Source organism: Molothrus aeneus, chromosome 8 (genome assembly GCF_037042795.1).
Source record: "Molothrus aeneus isolate 106 chromosome 8, BPBGC_Maene_1.0, whole genome shotgun sequence".
Lineage (NCBI taxonomy): Eukaryota > Metazoa > Chordata > Aves > Passeriformes > Icteridae > Molothrus > Molothrus aeneus.
The window spans coordinates 23,656,098-23,676,546 of NC_089653.1; the positions used below are offsets into that span (position 1 = coordinate 23,656,098).

A 20,449-nucleotide genomic window follows, 5' to 3' on the forward strand; every position below is an offset into this window, starting at 1 on the left:
GGAGCTCCCCAGACCTCCCTTTCTGCAGCCGCATGCCTCCCCCAGCTGCTGAGCTAAAGCTTAAAAAATTCAAGTAGCTATACTTGGAGAAACAAAGTTTAAACATAGCAGAGCCCAGCATGGCCTTTGGTGAAAGAGCTCGGGAACAGCTCCCTGGAACCCTTCCTGCAGCCATCCTCACTGTGGGTACATGTTAGCTCCTCTCCAGACCCCAAAACTGAGGTGTCAGGGACACAGTGTTCTGGAGTTTTCAGCAATGCCTTAAGTGTCAGGTGTTGAGTGCTGGCCACCAGCTGTTGCCATTTAGTATTGCTTTTCTGTCTGGCACTTTGGGCCCTGGTACTGAATATCCTTCTGTGGTGGTGCTGATGGGGGAACCTCCTCAGGTCTGGTGTGGTTGGCATGAGGAGTTGGTTTGTAGAGGAGGGTTGAGCTCAGCAGTGCCCAAGGCTGCCTGTCTTAGCCAGGCACAGCCTTGTGTGGCAGCACCGGCCTTCCCTAGGTATTCTTGTCAATTTAAGCAGGTTTGCAGGCCCAGGTGAGCACAGGCTGTGCTGTGCCCTGCTGCCACCGTGGCCATGTGTCTTGCAGGGACAGAGGGGCAGGAAGTGGTCCTTGGTAATGTCTGTGGGAAACAGCCCTAGCAAGACAGAGTGTTGTAGTGGCAGTGTAGGGATGTTCCCCTTCCCACCATGAAAAAGCCCCTCCTCACTCTCTGTGTCTAAGACAAAATGTTTCTCTGCCCTCCCCATGCTTTCCTGGCTGATGCAAATGGTGATGACAGAAGCCTCGTGCCTCACCATTGCTTCCTGGGGCAATGTGAGGACCAGGCGTGTCCTTACAGCAAGATCCACTGCCACTGCTCCTCAGTGATTCACATAACTGATTCCCAAAGATGCTCACACTGTTCCCCAGTCACCCACCCTGCTGGCACCCCACAGAGCAGTCCCATCTCTTCCCATCAACTCCAGTCCCAGCTCTCATCATCTCAGCAACACCCCACAAAGCACACAACTAAGCATTTCTTAGAAACATCATCATTTATTGACTTGAACAACTGCCACTAGAGCAGCATTTTCCTGCTCAGATGTTGGTGTTGTGGTTTTTCTTTTTTTTAAATTCTACTAAGGTACTTTAAAATGAAAAAAATTAAATGAGTTTATATGGTACTGAAACAACAGTCAAATTCATTACAAGAGGGCCCTCGTTGTAATCCCTTTGCAGCGAACGGCAGAGGCTGGAGTAAGGGAGGCTGCACCCGTGACTCAGAGGAAAACCACAGGGCACTGCTGCCCACTCTGTGCCAGCTCTGTGCCTTCCCTGGGCTGGCTTTCAGGCACAAGGACTACCTGCCCATCCCTGGGACACCCCCGGTCCCACACAGCAGACGTTGCCCTCCTTGGCAAGGGACGCAGCCCTGCCCAGCACGGCCGGCCATGAGGCTCCGCGTGCTCCGCACCAGACCAAAGACCAGGGCAGCTGCTGGACGGCCAGGAGCTTCCCACCCTGGGGCTGGCCCTGTGGCATGTGCTGTCTCCTAGTTAGGGCAGGCCCATGTGGCCTGCAGCCCCTGGCACAACAGGCCCTTTCACTCCAGATGGTGGCTGGGGTTGATTTTGGGATGCTTCACTTAAAGTTGAGAGGACAGAAAGGTCAGGAGGAACACAGAGTGACTAATGTAATGCTAAAGCAGCAGCTTCAAGCTCCTGGGCTAATATTTACTGCTGAAACTGGAGGAGTTGAGAACAGAGAGTGCAGCTCAGCTGTTTGAGAAATGCCCTGCAAATTATGCAATGCATGCCAATGGTGAGAGAGCCTGGAGACACTGGGAAAGGGTAACAAGCAGCTACAAGGTGAAATGCATATGGCAGCAGATGTGCAAGAGCTGGAATCTCACTGCCATCCATGATGGCTGGAGGAGTCAAACCACTTCCACAGAGAAACACCAACAGAAGGTAAACTGAGTGCTGGAAGGCACAGTAACACCCTGGCTAACATGAGGAGGGGGATTATGTAACCCAGGAGCAGAGGGTTAAGGGCAGCAACCTAACGGGCAGCAGGATTTGGATAATTTTGTCTCCTGCAGGGCCCAGCACATCCCTTCTGTCTCCACAGAGAATGTAACAAATGCCAAAAACCGTTCACAGGACACTGTTTAAATGAAAACCAAATGAAACACATCACGGGAAAAGGAGAAACATGCAGCATCCCAAAATGTAATGGGAGTAGCATGACAGCACAGGCGGGCAGTCCAATCTGAATGCACCACCCAGTCAGAATCCATCAGCTTTCTGAACCGTCGGCAAAACTGAAAACAAGGGTCTCCTCCTAATTAGTGTTAATTTGTTAGAAGTTTCCAAATACTTTCAAAATGTGCCTTTGCAAGAATCACACCCCCCAACCCATCACCCCACGGGCCCCAACAACAGAATCCATTCCTGATCACTGCTAGAGTCATGGTTTATCTTCAGAAATACTTGGCTTCTTCCTTCTTATTCCTCTTCCTCCTCCTCTTCCTCCTCTTCCTCTTCCTCATCATCATCTTCATCGTGGCAATGTGTGATTTCCTGAGGTGCCTGGGGGAAGAGGTTGGGCGGTTTGATCTCACTGATGGAACGGGTCAGTTGGTGCCGCTTGTAGTCGGAATCTTTGAAATCCACCGAGGTGCGGTTGCGGGTGGCCATCGGCGACTCCTTCTCATTGATGTCGACGTGCGTGTGCTCTACTGTGGACTCGTGTGGCATCTGCACATGGAACAGAGAGGAGGTGACAAGGGGTGTCCCAGCCCCAGGCTGCCTCCCTGAGACACATGGAGAGCAAACCCCAGAATGCAACCATTTGGTCTACAGTCTGTCCACTGCCACCAAACCCTCCAAGGTGCTGCTGTGCCTGTGGAAGTGATCATGGACACAAATGTGGGCCCCTTTGGGACCCCTGCCCACCTCCCTGGGACTGGAACTCACCAGAACGTGGGCGGCTCTGAAGAGGTAGCTGAAAGGGTAGTAGAGAAGGTTGATGAAGGAGGCTGCATAGAGGTCTGCGTAGCGCATCACCTGGCTGGCAAACAGCGTCTGTCGAGAGCCGCTGCGGAACAGGCTCCCCATCATCCCGTAGCACATATCCATGTCGTGGGTCACTTTCTGTGAGGAAAGGACAGGTGAGATCCTGGGCCAGGCAGGCAGTACCTGAGCCACAACACTGAGGCAGAGCGCCCTGAGGGCTGGGGGCTACGTGAGACCTGCAAGGATCTCCAGCAAGGCTTTCTGTGCTTGTATCCCATGGCATCAGGGCACAGCTGAGCCCCAGGTAACGGAAAGGAAGGTGGCAGCAGGCTCAGGGCCAGCACTGCCCTAGGCTGGCAACCCAGGGCTGGCTGAACCAGAGGCTACAGCCCCTCTGAGCCTGTGTATGCCACTGCCACATGCTGCAGCAGTGAGCACCCTCAGCCAGTGCTGCTTGTGGGCCTGAGGAAAGGGACCCTATTCCAGACCAGGCTGCCTTTCAGGAGAGCCAGTGACACCAGTGAGCTGAGACAAAGTGACTTTGCCAAGCCTGCTGTGCCCACCCAAAGGCAGAGCAAAGCATTTCAGGGCTGAGCAGTGGGGTTGGGTTATTAAGCCCTTTGGGATCCAGAAGGATGAAAAGGGATTTTGATGATTGGTACCTTAATGCGTCTCTGGATGGAGCTGATGTCGGGGCGTTCATTGCTGCTACTGTCCAGATGCCTAGTTACAGGCGAGAAGGTAAATACATGGTGTGAAAAGTCTTTCAGAACCAGATGCTGTGGGATGGGGCTCAGGGGAGGGAGGCTGGTCTGGAGGGGGAGGTTGGTCTCATGGGCAGAGCCCAGGCCTGAGTCAAGGCTCCAGCAGCAGTGCCGCTAACCCAACCCCAAGGTTTTGTCATTGCTGCTTGTTAGCTGGGAGAGGCAGCAGGAAAGTTGTCACTGTTTGAACACTCACTTGTACAGCTCGGCCAAGAAAATGTCCAGACTCTGCAGCTCTTCAAAAAGGGCTGGAAAATCCAGAAAAGAAAGGGAAAAAGGGTAAGTTTAAACTGTTGAAATGGAAAGTGCTGAAAGTGAATCTAGTCCCCTGCCCGCTCCCTTTGCATGGTGGCCGAGGGACACTGGAGCAGGGATGCTGGAAGCATCTCATGGCCTCTGGGCAGAGAGAGGGGCAATCATTCTGTGCCATGGGCAGAACTTTGGGCTTGGTTTCTGGTTGGCCCTTTTGTTTTCAAGGCTGAACCTTTGCAGCTCTCACCAAAGCCTTCCAACCAGCCATGGGGCAATTTGCGTAACCCCCAGCCCTATTTACACACCAAAGGGCAAACCTGGGAGAAAAGCAGGAGCGCTGGAGGATGGGAAACACACAGCACTTTGGCAGCAGAGCAGCAGAGGGAGTGGGAGGAACGAGGAGGAAGCAGCTGGTGAATAGGGACTCCCTGCAGATGGGAGAGCAGTCAGGGCTCAGGCATTACAGGGAGAATAGCCCAGGTCTTGTCAGGTATTTTTTAACATAGAAGCCACAGCTCTGTATGTGAAGAGGGAGAGGAGGCTCTGGGGTTATTGATGAGGAACAACTCAACCCCACCCAGCTGCAGCTTCTCCCATTGCCAAGGCAGCATTTGGCTGATTACACACAAAGCCTGAGATAGAGCACAGGAAAGGCCTGGGACCCCAAGGCCAGCCCACAGAGAGGCACCCCAGCTCCTGCCACCAGCATCCAGACCCAGTGAAAAGGGGAAGGAGGAGTGGCAAGCCAGGGTGATCTCTCCCCTGCACCCCTAAGCCCTGGCGATCTCAGGGGTGCAGCATCAGACAAGCAAGAGCAAAGCCTGGCCAGGGGCTTGCCCGGCTCCTGACCGCTTTTGTCTGTCCAGACGTGCAGCTCCTGCGCCAGCTCGGGGATCACCAGGAAGGTCCGCCAGCCCTGGCGCTTCTTGGATTTTAGGATGTCTCCAAAGATATGGTCTCCGATGTACAAGATATCCTTCCCTTTGGCCCCCAGCAGGTCACAGACTGTGTCCGAAGAGCCTGAGAGAAGAATGGCATGGCTCAGAACAGTGAGCCAAAACAGCTGCTTGACCATGGCTGCCCTGGACACTGCTCACCTGCCTGGGAGTTCACCCCAGAGCAGCTTTGCCTATGCACACCCCTACAGGAATGGCAGCAACAGAGGCCATGCTGCTTCCCCCACCAGTGGGAGAAATGGAGCCCTGGGCATCACAGACAGCTCTGTATCCACCCACTGCCCTTCCCTGGCTTGGTGGAACCTTCCAAGCGTGTTCACGCTGGTGGCAGCACCTTGAAGTACAGCTGGGGACACTGCACTGGGCCAGGTGCAGCCACCTCTCCACCACAAGCCCTGCAGGCATTTCCCAGACCCTTCCTGGCAAGGAAGAAAAGGACACTTGAGGAGGAACGGGTCCATCTCTTCCCTGCACTGTGCAGCTCTGAGCATGGAGAGCTTCTGGTGCAGTGTGCTGCACCTGTTCTGTTGCACTTTGGGAAGCACAGCCTTGCCTGGCACAAGTCCTCTCACAGCTGGAGTGGGTGAAGGCCACATCAGAGCCACTCTACACAACAAGAAGGGCTCCTGCCTCACCTCCCGAGTACACAATGCCGTGCTGCAGCGGGCCAGTGTAAGTACCAATCTTCAGCTTCCCGGTCACCTGTGGAAGGAGGTGTTGTGTTAGTGCTGAACAGCTGATGGTCCGGATCTTTCCTATATTGATACCATTGATATGTCACTCTTTGTCTGTCTGTCTCGCTCCCAAGCAGCCCAGAGGTGGCTTTCCTACTGTCACCTGCAGTATGTTAGGGAAGCCTTGAGGTGATGGGGTTGCTCAGGAATGACTTAGAGGAGACTCCAGCCCACAACCTCTAGGGTAGGTCCTGTCCAAACACTGCATTGCCCACTGTCCCTGAGAGATGCCATAGAAGAGGTGCAGGAGCCCTGCAGCCATGGAGGTGCCCTGCACTGGCCACTCACCGTGTCCACCTGCCGCAATACAGTGCCTTCCCCAAAGAAGAGGGGTTTTCGTGCATCCACCAGGATCAGGTCAAAGTAGGACTGCCATGGCCGATGGGCACTCCCAGGCTACAAAGGCAAAAACAAACCACAGAGTCAGGAACACAAAAAAGCCCACAGAGTTTAACTGGAGTGTCGGTGTCCACAGCCATAACCTTGTGACATTTCTGGTCCATCAAAATCCCTGAGCTCATACCCCCCGTGGGGCAATGCTGAGTTGCCAGCACCATCTCCTAAAGCATTCCCTTTTGCACAAGCCCATCCCATCCCAGTCCTAGCAGTGGAGGCTGAGGCCATGGTGTGAGACAGGAGAACAGCCCTGAACATCCCTGTCAGGGCACAGCTGCCATCTCTGTCAGGGCACAGCTGCCATGTAAAAAGATGCTGTAAATGACACCCTGTCACTGTTCTGAAGGTGACATCCTGCATGGATCCAGACACATGCAACTCCACAGCTTCAGCTTACAAGGCCATGCTGGTGCTTTTGCCATGAGTGGGAAAATGCCTGGACTCCATTCCACAGAGCATGGCTTTGAATCACAGCCCTGCCCAAAGGATACCAAGCCCTTTCTGCTCCATGTTTCTGCACTTTGTGAGATCAAGACCACAGCAAGGGGCTTCTTTAGCTATTAATTGTGGTGAGTATCTGTGCTCTCAAAATTTCCCTCTTGGCTGCCTTCTGCTTTTAAAGCAGTATGAGAACACATCTTTTGAACATGAGATAGCCTCTCATTGGGAGACTGAAAGAGCAGTATAAATTTGTATCATGAACCTTTCTCCAAAAGCTGCAGGGCTGAGTCTTGCTCTCAGGGAAAAAAAAAAGGCAAAAAAAAAGCAGCATGACAAACTTCTGGAATTACGATAATTAAGGCAAAATCAGCCATAAACATTTCTGCTGTTTTATAAAACTATTTCCTTCCCATCATGGCTTTTTTAAAGAACATCTAAATAATTGTGCATGATTTCTAAGAAATCTATCTACAAAATGCCACAGTTGAAACGTTTTATCATTGAAATAATGTTATCATTAACACAGATTATCATTTGAGACCAGATGATGCCCCTTTTCTTTTTGTTATATTGTATTTGCTTTGATCCCATTCAAACAGGACACAAAACAGCAAGTGTATTTTAACCAGATTAAAGCAACTAATCCCACGCAGCCGATGAAGCAGGATTAAAATGCTTTCCAGCTACACAGATAATTAGGCACATCAGTGTCTACTGCAACTGCAGTCTAGAGTTCACATACCTTTGGTCCATGTGGAAAGTCAAACAAGTAAGTCATAATTTTCTAAAAGAGAGAAAGAAAGCATTCAAATGTGTGCTTTTATACATGCATTTGTGTAGTTTATAAAGCATGCTTTCTGATTTTATCTTTTCAGATTACAGAATTTTATTTTTAGAATTTACACAGAAGTCAGCATAAGATTTGGAGACAAAATGAATGGAACAGGACAATGATAGGAATCAAACCAGTAGTTTTTATAACCAAATAACACAGCTGCCTCAGAAAGCTGCACACTGCTTCAGGCATATCTTGCAATGCTTTAAAATGGCAGATAAATCTTTAGATTGGCAGTGTTGCAACACTCCTGACATTCATCTGGAGTTGGAAGTAACCGTGTTTATTTCTCAGCTTAACAGACAGCCTTTTCTGGATCTCAGACCTCTCCAGGACCTTGGTTTGGTGACCTGTCTGTACTCAGACTATCTATCTCACTTGAAAGGAAAGTCTGCATTTTAAAGGATGCTAAAATCCAAAACTGAGTATCACTTTCCCTTACAGCCTTTCAATTGCTGAGGAACTGAGTGAAGCACAGAGGGCCTTAAACCAGGCCCGTACTAGCTCAGTGCCAGAACCAGGATGACAAAAGGAGACTCAAGGCTTCATCTGCATCCTCCACTAACCCACCCTACAAGTAGATTAGAAAACACACAATTCTCCACCAGAAGATGTCCCATCAAAACCCATCCAAATGACTGGCTGGGCTTCTGCTTATTCCATGAAATACCAACTCAGCAATTCAAGCAGCACTTACGTCTGTGTATTTATAGTCGCTGTTTGTGACCAGAAACACCTTCCCCACTTCATTCATGCGGCTGAGCAGCAGTGGCAGCTTCCCCTGGAAGCCAAGGGGAACATCCAAGTCACACACCAAAGTTACATACATGCATCATGGGAAAAACACTCAACTATGATCCCACCAGACAAAGAAAAGGCAAATCAAACCATCAAGCAAGCAAACTCACGTGTTGTGCACTGGCCAGAGCCAGGAAAGCTGCTGGTCCATCCAGGTAACCCCTCCAGAGCACAGCCCAGGGGAGGAAGGCGAGGGGGAAGGGCTCAGCAGGGCTGCAGTGCCTTTGCCAACCACAGTGCCAGGCACCCTGTGCTGCTCCCACCGATCTGCTCCAGCTCCAAGTCCGTTCCCGAAATGGGCCCAGAGGCAGGTGAAATCTGAGCTCACGAGCCACAAGTTGGAACGCATTATAATTCCAACCTCAAATTAGGGAGAATTTATTCCTGGGGCTATTTTTATTGAATCTGAAATCTCAGTCCATTGCCAAAATAGCTGATTACCTCACTGAACACTTACCTAAGAATTCTGTAGGCGTGTAACTAGAAACAAGGTTAACTGCTTTAAAGTGATAATCTATCACAGAGCTCACCTAAACTAAAAAATACTTACTCTGTGAGTGGTCCTGAGAGGCCTTGCACACTGCAGAGATGGCAGGAGTAAGGGAACCACTGGAGCTTGCTCAATTAGATGTGCTGAACACACATTTTGGGGGTCTCAAGAGACTAGACACTGGTGAGTCTTTCAGAACTGTCCCTCATGGCTAAGTGTAACTTTCTTGTCATGTGGCTAAAAAGATGCTCAACTGTTGCTTTTTAAAGAGAGGTTTGCTTGGGCAGAAAAACATGGGCAGGGAACACAGTTGCTTTCACCACTGAAAGAAACAACATGAGCTCTGCCAGTGTGCTCACCTTGATAACATTTCCTCTGGCTTTTACATTTTATGTACAAAACTGTGCACATCAATACAAAATCATGTGGATCACTGGCTTAGAATAAAGGCTGCATCTGAACTTTCCACTTTGTCTTTGGTTATTACGATAGAAATCACAGCCTTATCATTTTGTGATTTAGTAAAGCAAATCAGCATGTTTATTTCTTGCCTGCTTAGTCAGTACTGAATGTCACATAGCACAAGTAAAGTAACTTCACACTTACATCTTTCACCACGTACTTCTCCAGATTCTCAAGGGTCTTTTCCTTAAGCGATCCCTGAAATAGAAACAACAGAACCCAGTGAGGTCATGGAAACGTATGATGTAAGAGACAACAAAGTAATGCCAACTTTCACACTTTAAAATGCTGTGAAAGTACAAACCAGGGCGAATCTGAACCAGTGACTCTAGAGATGAGAGGCTTTGAGTAGCAGGGACCATCACAAACTCTGTGATCCATCGATTCCCTCACCATGGTAAATAATCCACTTCAACAGCATTTTAACCCTTTCAGAAGGGAATACAATAGAAACAAACAAAAAATAGATTTGCCATACCAAACAAGACAGTTAACGACCTGTCTCCAACACTGACCATAATGCTTTAGTCAAAGGCCAACTCCAACATGTATCACACAACACTGCATAAGGAAAGAAAAATAGATTCCTGACTTCTACATGGGTAAAAGGACCACCACAAGTACAACTGTGAGCAGAGTTCTCCTGTGATGGTTCTCCATCCCATCCAACACATTGCTTGAATGAGGGAGAACAAGAAAATCAAGACTTTAGCCATATGCTAATGCTCACAAAATTATTTTCTAAATTTGTGCACAAGTGTGTGCAGAAGATGAAATGCTTTTCTCTAATTAGAGAACAGCTGATCTATTTCTCTCTTTAATGCCAGTACTTTTTAGACAACATAGGATAGTGCCAATGTAAACAATTTGCAGTAGAATATTGCTTTAATAATTAGGACAATGTACAAGTTGTGGACTTGAAGTGCAAATACCCTCATGGCATCACACTCTAAAACCCATGAATTACAGTACAAAAATTAAATCTGGGCACAATAAAAAGGAATAGGAAGCCAAGCCAGATATGTTCCCATACTAGGAGGGCAGCTGAGATCTTGACTTACTCCCATACAATTGCAATCTATTATTTACTCACTAGGCGGCCAAGCAAGGCCCTTGCCCAGAGCAGGCAGAGAACATCTGAACTCAGGAATTCCAACCCAGCCCCTCCAACCCAGTTACAACCACACACATCCCAAGGAGTTCTTGCAGTCACCTTGTAATGAACCCAGTCAACAGCATCTCTGACATCCTGGAACATGCTCCTGAAGGACATGAAGAGGTCTCCATCCTTAAACCCTGTTTCACAGCTGTGAGGAGACAGGAGAGATTTTAGCAGTCAGTCACAGCAGGTAAGAAACACACCAAGGAGCAAGACAGTTCAAAACGCTGTTTGGAGCTTGTGTTTTCATCTTACCATCATGGTTTCTTATCTACTACTTTACTGCATCTCAGGCTTGAAAGAAAGCTACAACCACAGTTTAACAGGACCAGGAATGTCTATGCCTCCATGGCAGTACCACAGCTTTCTGTGACTGTAACTCTTACTTCTCACCCACATTACAAGAAGGTAAAAAGACTGCAGAAAACTGCAAAAATGCCATTTGCAGCATTTAACAGAAGATGAATGGTACTGAGGAAATAAACAGTGGTGCTCCTTCTCCCTCTTTCCAGCACTGAAGAAGGGAGAGTCATGGAAATCAACTAAATGCAATGTTGCTGAGAGGAGGAACTGCTTCTGTGCTGAACACTTAGAATTAACATTAGAAATTACAAGATACTCTGGAGGTATCTTTGAGACAGCATGACAGCTTGCATCAGAAGAAATCAAGGAGGATTACACAGAGCTGTATTTATTATGACAGCAATCATCATGCCTCTCCTGAGAAAAGGTACTTCACCTGATGGATTGCCAGCATAAACAGTTCCTCTGCTCCCAGGTGAAATCACATTAAACCTTTGCCTTCCACTCACATACGTGCAAAGATGACCCATTACATGAGGTGATGAGCAGCACAGGAGCATTCACATCTGCTAGTTCAAACCACAGCTTGTGTGGTTTGTTTTTATGCTTGTATGTTTTTGACAGCAAGGTAAATACTCCTGCTGCACAAACAGCCTTTTATACCACACTGAGGACTTCACCTCTAAGTGTGCCATGTCCTTTATTATGACATGAAGCACTTGTGGTAACTGGCTGAGGAAATTCAGCCTTTCAGTTACCAGCTCAGATACGGCTCCAATGGACAGGTTCAAAATGAACTGAATGGTGCCTGTAATCACCCTGTAAAAAGTGTGCAGTCCTAGATGCTGCCCCAAATACCAATGTCAGTCAGTACACTGGTTCTGCTGTACCCTTGAAGGAAACCTTCGTAACAGCCTCTGCTGTACACACAGATCAACATAGCACCCCAAAATTATAGGAGGCCCACCAAAACCACTTAGGTTTTGATATTAAGAGCAGCTCCACCTGTCCTGTATTGCTCTTGTATAAATTAATATCAATCTTCCTGTTCCATCATCATCATCTCAGAGTGGAGGGAATACGAACCTCGTGTACCGGTCACAGTTAGTAAAGAAATCCACCAGGCAAGCCAACAGGTAGGTCTCTGCAAGGAAACAGAGTGAGATTATGAGACATGGATAACATCATACAGCCAGCTAGCTTCAGCCCTTGTGCCCAAAGGAAGAAAATTCATGCAAAAAAAACCCAAATGGAAAAGCAGAGTACGACATCAGCAAAGCTTTATTAGCTTAAAAGGCACAGAAAGAGGCCTGTGTTGGCTCCCATTAGACTCACCTGGTAGATTGAATAATGTGTTCAAAATGTAAAATCTATCTGTGTCATCCCTCTGGATAAATTTATTTGGATATTGCTCCCGTGTTTCAGGCCTGAGAATAAATAAAGTGGAGAAGAGTGAAACCACAAAACATAAAGAAGATAAAATGTGCTGACCTGCAAAACAGAGTTGTAGCAGGGTTCACTAACCAAAGTCTGCTGTGCTTTAATCAACACCCAGTTTCCCCACATGCACTGTTGGCAGAAGAGCAAAAGTGCATCCAGGGGTGTTCCCTGGGCCATGTTGACTCCAGCAGAGCCAGGACCAAGTCCTCATTGCTGAGTCAGCAAACTGAGCCTATCCAGGGACACAGAGTGGTCCAGAGTCCACAGCTTGACCTTAAGCCCCATGCTGCTGGCTAGGAGGATGCTTTAAATCATCTGCACTTTCATTGTTTGCTTATCTTAAACTCTCCCCCACTTTCCATGTGTTGTTCTCCACTCTCCCAGCAGCTCTCAGCCAGGGGTGTGCAGGGTTCTGCTGCAGGAGGTGTGTGTGGGGCCCTCTGCAATTCATCAGCAGGGTGGCAGTGACTGAACTCATATCATTATTCTGGTCTCCCTAATTTCTGGAGTTACTGAAGATCATTTTAGGCTCAAAGAGGAACTTGAATGCACACATAAAGGCTTTTTTGGAGTCCTGATGCAAGGACTTAAGAGAGGCCTGCAATGACAAGGTTTGTCATCTGGGGCCCCTGAGCTTGCCTTGCCTTCCATTCATATGCCCTTGCAGCAGGAATGTGGGAGTGAGGATTTGCTGGGACACATCAGGAACGCGGCAGTGCAATCCTCTCTGCTTCCTAAAGCACCTTCTCTGGGACAAGACACAAGCAGCCAGGGAAGGCTGCAGGAAATGGTGGGCAATGCTCAGTTCTGACACCCTCAAAGGTCAGAAACATGAAGGGGTAGAAAAAGATTGTTCCTACCCCAAACCAGCTCAGGCCCTCAAACTTTCTTAGCAATGGCTGTGGAGCTGACAGTCTCATGGGGCACATACAATGGCTTTGTCTTGACTGACAAGCTGCTGATGTTAAACTGTGCCAGGACAGGTGAAGAACCCCTGGATGACCCCAACTCTTCCCCACAGCACATGTTCCTCTATTCCCAGCTCGCTACAGATGTGCCTGTGGTGGCACAGCCCTTGTAAACATCTGGGCTGTTGCTGTACCTGAGACCCTCAGTTCACCCACAGCTGATCCTGGAACTGCAGGAACACCAACACAGCCTCTGCTGTTAGTAGAGTCCCTGTGACTCCATATACAATGGGTGCCCTGAGGATCACTGACACAATAGAGTGAATTAAGTCAAAAAGAACAGCCAAGAGTCTGCACTCACCCTCTGAGGAAATTAAAGCCATGTGCACATACTAGGAGGTTCCCATAGGCATCAACTTTCAGCAGATTTCCATAGTGGGTGTCAAACACCAGGCCTCTGTCAAGAAAGCAATTTAGGATATGAAAAGGCAAGTGCATTAAGGGGTGACCATTTTAACAGCAGCTAGAAGAGCTCTAGAACAGCTTTGCTCACTTGGCATGGGGCATCAGAACAGAGCTGCTGTAATGTGTATCTACCAGGGGAGCTGTGGGCCTCTTCCACAGGGTTACAAACCTGACACCCCTGACAGGCTGCAGGGAACAGTGAGGTGTGAAAAAGGAATTTCTCTCTGCTTTTTCATGGCTCTGTCACAGACAAAGCCAGATGGGGCATGTGACCATGGCACATCACTTTGGACCGGTTCTGACTCTGTCTCATTTATCTAGCAGCTTGCATGTGGCAAACACAGCCTTCCCACAGAGATATCCCTTCTGTCCCCTCCCTGGGATGAAGGTGGTGGATTTAACAGAGCTCTCATCACAGGTTTGTGAGGGCTATGCCTTGTTACAGGCAAGGGCACAGCCAGCAGCAACTCTCAGTGTAAAATGTGCTGAGAGGAGGGAAGGAAGGAGGCTGCCAGACCAAAACTGGAACAAATCAACAGACCCTCTGGTCCAGTCTTTTGTAAAGAAACTCCAAAGGAGTCAAAGAAGCAAAATCCAGCAAAGGCACAAGTGGAAAGAACTTGGAGGTGCAGAGTTAGATCAAAAGCTTTGTTCAAAATAATGTCCTTTTTACCTCTGCCACCAGAAGAGTAAATATAGGAATTGAGTAATTTTGCACCATTAACTTAGTGTAAAATTATAAAATAAAAAAGTTACTAAATCAAGTGGTTTTGACATTTGATTCATCTTGACAAGAAAACTTGATTGGTCCCACTTCTATTCTTGTTTACTGTCACCTTAATTTTCAGGATGTCTTATGCACCACAACACTACTAATTAAAATCATTAAAGAAAAATGTTCTGAGACATCCCAACAGCCTCTTGGACAGTAAAGGCTCATCCTCCCCCTGATTCTGATTTCACTCCCAATCCAATTGTGTCTCTGCTGTCTTTGCTATGAAGGGCTATTTTTGGCCCATGTTTTCAGTAGGGTTTTTTGGGTTTTTTTTGCACACTCCCTCTTTGCTGGCGAGGGTCCATGTGCACAAAGGCCCCCCCCACACTGGATTAGTCTTCCCCCTTCCCCATGATCTGTGGCCAGCCATAGGCTTCACACCCACAACTGGAAAGCTGGCCTCACATGCTGCCTGTGAACTTCACAGAGCAAGCACTGGGGGTCTGGAGCAAGCAGGGTTGGTATCCACGAGTCATTTACCTGGTAGGGAATGCAGGATCATACACAAAATTGAGCAGCTCATGAGGGTATCCAATGGAAACTAATCTTTCTACGGTCAGGTCAAATCCAAGAGATTCGTATTCAGGGGATTTATACACTGTACCAAGATGAGATTTCAGTTAGAAAATTTGTAAACTGCTAGGGGATTAAACAAGAAGGCAATTAAAAGTAATGTACCCATTCTCCCTCCTCCACATACCCTTCCCTCCTTTGATGCCTCGGGTTCCCCAGCCCAGAGCATGGTGGAATCAGCTCCTGCCCCAGGGCTGCAGTGAAGCAGAGCTGCGGTTTCAATTTCAGCAGCAGAGTGCACCAGATGAAATATCCATCAGTTCATCACAGCTCTCTGCATCAGGAAAAATGTATTTCAAACAGCAGCTCCTCTCCCTGCAGTCCTGTTAGGCAGATGCATGAACACTCCCTGTTGTATCTGCTCCAACAGGGTTTTGGTTTGCTATGTTTTTGCAAACTGATAAAGAAACCAATAAATTGGAGGTTAGAAAGCCTGAAATTCATCACTTCTGTGCTACTGTAACTGCTCTGGATACAATCCCAAAGTTCAGTATTGCTCCAGATTTCATATCAGGGGAATTAATGTTTGCTGCAGACTAAGTTAGCATGAAGGTAGAGCTGTCAGGTTAACATATGATTTGCTTGTTAATAACACCATATGGAACTGCAAAAAATCTGTTCATTATTACCCTTGTGCATCAAAATGCTACTTTTTAAAGCAAGCTCACTGCTCTCACATGTCAGAGGAGCTGCTCATCTGGGACACACACCTTCCCTTCACTCCATGCAAAAGAAATGGACTTGTTCAACTAAGTCATTCCTACCATGCAGCCTCTCTTCTTCCTGCAAATGACCTTCCCATGTGCTGAAAATGTTACTGTTTAATCAGATCATTAAATTACAACTAAAAGGCAATCAGGACAGATGGAAATCACAGGGTTTCTCTGGCAGGGTGTTTACGCTCACTGCACGTCTGCATGAGCCCAGAAGATAAGGGGCTAATGTGCATGTTTCAAACACTGAGACAGCTGGATAGTCCTGAAGCTGAGTAAGGATTGTTGGTAATAACAGCCAGAGATTGTTGGTAATAACATGTTGTGAGAAAGAACAGGATGTGGCTGGAGAAGGGGGCTATGTGGAGGTAAGGACAGCACTTTTCTGGGGCAAATGTCCTTGCTCTGGCTCCCAGAGATAAGCACAGCACAGCTCCAGTGCAGGAATGAGGTTGAGAAGCAGGCATGGACTGTATGGAGGAACTCAAGACCACCCAAGACCCTCCAATCCATTTTCAGAAAGGTCTGGAAGAATGGAGTGCACATGGTAACTGATTTCCATAGAAAACAAGAGCCCTGTTTTCAAGGTGGGGAAGACTCATCTATAAAAAGATACTGCCACAAAGCCCTGGGGTGTGTGTGCCCCAGGACACCAGGCACCTCAGCAGTGCTGCTGCCAGGACTGGGGATCTCTTTTTCCTGCATTCTTCCTTTCTCTCTTCCCCTTTACCCTACCCCTTTATCCAACCCCCACTGCTGTGTGCTTATACTAGAAGGTCAGGGATTAACACACCAATTCTCATGCCAAGTATAATTTACTAACTAAACTTTGTAAGCTTCTGTGGACCCTCTGACTTTCATCATTCCTTTCAACCACGAGCACTTACAAATCCTGGGTGCTCCCTTCCCCTTAGGAGTGGGATACCATAATGTTGCTGTCTTAAACTGGTCCTGAGATAAATAAATACAACCCTTGACTGCAATGAGGGTTACCATGGGTTCAATGGGTCCAACTGCCTCCAACATTTGAATATTTCAAATTTAGCTGAAAATGTGCAAGTTACACAGTAAACTCATTAGAGGACAGACTGCTTTTCCTGAGAGAGATCCAACACATTTGTGGCCCTCATGTACATATTAATACATATTGTCTATACTTTGTCCAGTAATCACCAGCATATATATAGTGTGTGGGATACAGAAATTTAATCTGAGAGGAAAAAGAAAATATATAAAATATTTTAAAAAAATAAATAAAAGGGCAATGGCTTTAGATGAAACAAGACTGTCAGAAGACTGAGATCACAGTACCCATGACAGAGGGCTCCTGTTTCTCTTAATAACCTAAAAAGTACCAGAATCCCAAGAGTTAATTTTCCCCATTAAACGAACAGCATTAAAAATGTAATAAGCAAACCTGTAATGGTCTTAAACAGGTAACTCAAATCAATAAAGCAGTTATCAAAATCTCCAAGCAATATTATACCAATGGCAAACACCAACAACATAATACAACATTCAATGCACGTAGTCTCTTCTATCCTTTAGGAAAGAAAAGATTGATCGAGCTATAGATAGGAATAAGCAATCAAAAGGCACAGCTAATGAGGAAAGCAGTGACTGACAAGGCAGTTCTGGGGAGTGAGCTAGAGTTGGAGGGAGCAATAGGCAGTTAGGTGATGAACAAAATTGTGAGAGTGACACCAGAGCATCATCTGGAACAAGGAATTCCTCTGATTCAGGACAGTAAAGGCACTTCCCAAGGAAAACTCTTGTAAGTACACCTGCACACGTTCTCAGAATGTCAAAGCTCTGTACAGCTCCCCGTTAAGTGAAACAGACTCCAATCTCCAATCCCCCACTCTGTCCAGGAAGCTGCTGCACTCCTCCTTCTCAGCCCCCTGGGAAATGGACCTTGCTACCAACTTAATCCATAATACATCACTGCCAACAAAACATCTCTCTGAGGAAGCCCTGCTCTTTCTTAAGTCATTAACCACAGTGATGGTGCCCACACAGGAACCTGGGCAGGAGCCCACTGGCATCTCCTCTGGACAAGCAGAAGTGGTTCATCCACAGCTCCAGCAGAGCCTTTCCAGGGAAATTGTAGGGCTTTCTGATGAGCAATCTGTGTATCTTTCTAACACTCCACCAGGGAACAGCTGTGTGGGACACAAGGTCAGCTGCTCACAAAATATGCTTGTTCAATTTATTGCTTTCTGTATTTGCCTCTCCATCTTAGAAAATCACCACAGACCTCCTTTTAACTCTCTGAGAAAACAAGCTGAAGCACCATTAGGAAAAAGGCTGAAGAAGAGGTATCAACCTCAGCCTTCATCATCCCAAGTCTCTGCTGAGGCAGTACATTAATTAGGATTAATCTAAATGTTTATTTTGTGGGCACAGTTATTCCCCTTACCTCTCAAGCCCTAGATTTTGCTTCCTTCATGTCTCTTTGAATAACACTAAACTATTAGCTCATTCATGCCTCAGATCCCATCTCTATCTTTCTACTACTCCATGATATCTGGAAAATGAGAGCCTTCGCCTTGACACATGAACTAAACAGAGACGCAGGAAACTGGACTCCTGAAAGGACAATAAATGTTCTCTAGTTACCAGCACACTTACTGTTCCAGGTAAACTTTCCTTTAATTACACACACAGCTGGGAAGAGACTGAGAGCTCTCTGAGGCCACCCTGACAGCACCCTACACCACAGCACTGCCTGCATCACCTGGAACGAACCCCCTGACATTTCTCATAAGCCCATTTGAGTAACTGGAGCTTCCTCTGGGCAAACAAACCATCCACCTCCTCAGATCCAGAAAGGACAGGCTGACATCACTGCAACTCTGGCAGCACATTTGGGGAAGATGCCCCAGTTACAGGTGTTACTCCATTATTTCAATATTCACATATTCACATTATTTCAAATTCACATATTATCATACTCGGGGCTGGTTGCTCTCTCTCATGTCTTCAGGCAGCCATGAGGAAACAGAGTGGAGAGGACAGATCAATACTTTTTCCTGCAGCTGCGTGATGAAAACATGGTTTTAAACTTTGCTGAATATCCCCTCCCTCAGACTTGGTTGCTGAATCCTGTTACCTCTGATGGAGATAGTTTGTGTGTCATGGCCACATCATTAATTCAGCTATTTGCCACGCAGTCTCCTGTGCCCAGCTCTTTCACCCAGCTGAGAAGGGCGAAGTCTCTGAGCATTCCCAGCTCTGTGACAGGGGAGGAGGCAGAGCCACAAACACAGTTTCACACCATCCTTGCCCAACACACATGGGATGACAGTAAAACCAAAGCACGAGCTACTTCTTTTTCTTACTGCTTGATGGCAGTCCTCAGCTCCAGAGGAATTGTTATTTTAATAGTCCTGTTCCAACAAAGGCAGATGCTTCAGCAGCACAGGGCAATCAGCACCCAGTGCTCATGGATTATGCAACCGGGGTGGAAAGAAAACAATTAAAGGTTTTAAAAAAACAGAAGCCAGTTGACAGCATTCCAACTTCCTCTTAATACCATTACCTGGCTTAACAATACACCATTAAAAGGTAAAAAGCAGTACCCCAGAGTGAACACTGCAAGCCTTCAGGTCTGTGATGAGTGATCCCTGACTGACACAGGACGTGCTAGCAGGGAAGCTGGTCTGGAATGAGCAGGGGTTGTGCAGTAAGGTATGCAATTCTCATGCATTTGTGTGATTGTGTTTACCTTTGCTGCCAAGACACATACAGTTACAATTTTATAGGCTTCCTGAAAAGGAAAAAAAAAAAGAAAAAGAAAAAAAAGCTCTCTACAGAGGCTCCAGCTTATGCAAAATGCTGCTGCCAGGATTTTAACTCACATGAGGCAGATGCAGATTCAGAGTGTCACTCCAGGCTTGACGGAGTTACACTGGGCTCCCCTGTTAAAGAAAAAAATCAGACTGATTTTAAAACTGCAACAGCTCTGTGCCATGTGGGACTGTGTCTGCTGGAGCTCTGTCCTCTGGCAAGCTTAGAAGCTGGCCTGGCAGTTATTCCAAATACACTTACAACTGATTTACAGAAGAGGCACAGTTGGTAATCGTGCATCCCACAGGCAAAATTCTGTCCTCATATCCACAAAGCAGTCTTAGATCATCAGCTCAGGGATAATTAGGAGGAAGAGGCTACAAGCACATTGCCAGGTGGTACAAATCCTTCATGTTTCTCTCAGACACAGAGGAACTGGTTCAAGAAAAGGTCTTGTGCTCTTTTTGCGGCTTTGCCATTATGGTCCATTCCTCAGTCAGTGACAATTCACTCCTTTCAGGACACCCTTTCACACCATACAATGCCTGCATGTGTCAATGCAGGAGGCTTGGGAGACCGAGTCAGGAGCTACTCTGGGAAGCTGAGAAGAGAATTTTGCCCTACACCTTGCAGGTGCTCCCAGGGAGAGCCTCACACACGGGGTCAGTCTGTGGACACGTCTGCACTTAAATGTACCCTGGGACACACGTGGGCTGTCACAGGCACAGCACCACAGCACAACCAGCACCAAACCTGCACACAGAGCAGCTCTGCAGGGCTCTCACTGGCAAGCACACACAGGGAGAACGCCGGGGATACTTTGCAGCTTACAGGTATGCACGGAGTAATCAAGAATTATCTCTGAGATCCAATTTGCACTAAATACAGAGCTGAACTGGTTGGAATGATGTTGCAAAAATGACCCACAAAAGTATGCAGACCTCCTGGAAGGCTTCTCTGAAAATAAACGTTTAAGGCCTGTTTTGTTTCAAAATGAATAGCTGGGGAAGGCTGAAGTACATGTGATGGCTCTGCTTAAGCTGTGGGGAGGAGAAAACCCTTTAGGGGCTGCCCGTATCTTCCCTTGCTGCTCCCACACACAAAAATTCAGGCAAGGGTGTTTCTCATTGAAGATGTGACATGGTTTGTTCCATGCCAATACTTCTTGCAAGGTACTCATGGATCTTGGGAGAG

At 47.3% G+C, this 20,449-nt stretch overlaps 1 protein-coding gene across 3 annotated transcripts in view; it reads right to left on the reverse strand.

The window, feature by feature from the left end:
* Positions 1-1,021: 1,021 nt before the first annotated feature.
* NT5C2 (5'-nucleotidase, cytosolic II) overlaps positions 1,022-20,449 on the reverse strand; it is a 59,716-nt gene continuing 40,288 nt past the window's right edge. For 2 of the 3 annotated variants that reach the window (XM_066554211.1, XM_066554213.1), the window contains exons 4-18: positions 14,661-14,778; positions 13,302-13,397; positions 11,928-12,019; positions 11,679-11,736; positions 10,344-10,437; positions 9,275-9,328; positions 8,078-8,161; positions 7,288-7,329; positions 5,997-6,104; positions 5,610-5,676; positions 4,868-5,038; positions 3,963-4,014; positions 3,665-3,725; positions 2,964-3,140; positions 1,022-2,744 (exon numbers count right to left, since the gene is read on the reverse strand). In XM_066554211.1, coding sequence (XP_066410308.1) covers positions 2,493-2,744; positions 2,964-3,140; positions 3,665-3,725; positions 3,963-4,014; positions 4,868-5,038; positions 5,610-5,676; positions 5,997-6,104; positions 7,288-7,329; positions 8,078-8,161; positions 9,275-9,328; positions 10,344-10,437; positions 11,679-11,736; positions 11,928-12,019; positions 13,302-13,397; positions 14,661-14,778 — 1,526 coding nt within the window. In that variant the 3' untranslated portion in view covers positions 1,022-2,492. The remainder of the gene's footprint in view (positions 2,745-2,963; positions 3,141-3,664; positions 3,726-3,962; positions 4,015-4,867; positions 5,039-5,609; positions 5,677-5,996; positions 6,105-7,287; positions 7,330-8,077; positions 8,162-9,274; positions 9,329-10,343; positions 10,438-11,678; positions 11,737-11,927; positions 12,020-13,301; positions 13,398-14,660; positions 14,779-20,449) is intronic. The other variant, XM_066554212.1, reaches the window with a different exon arrangement.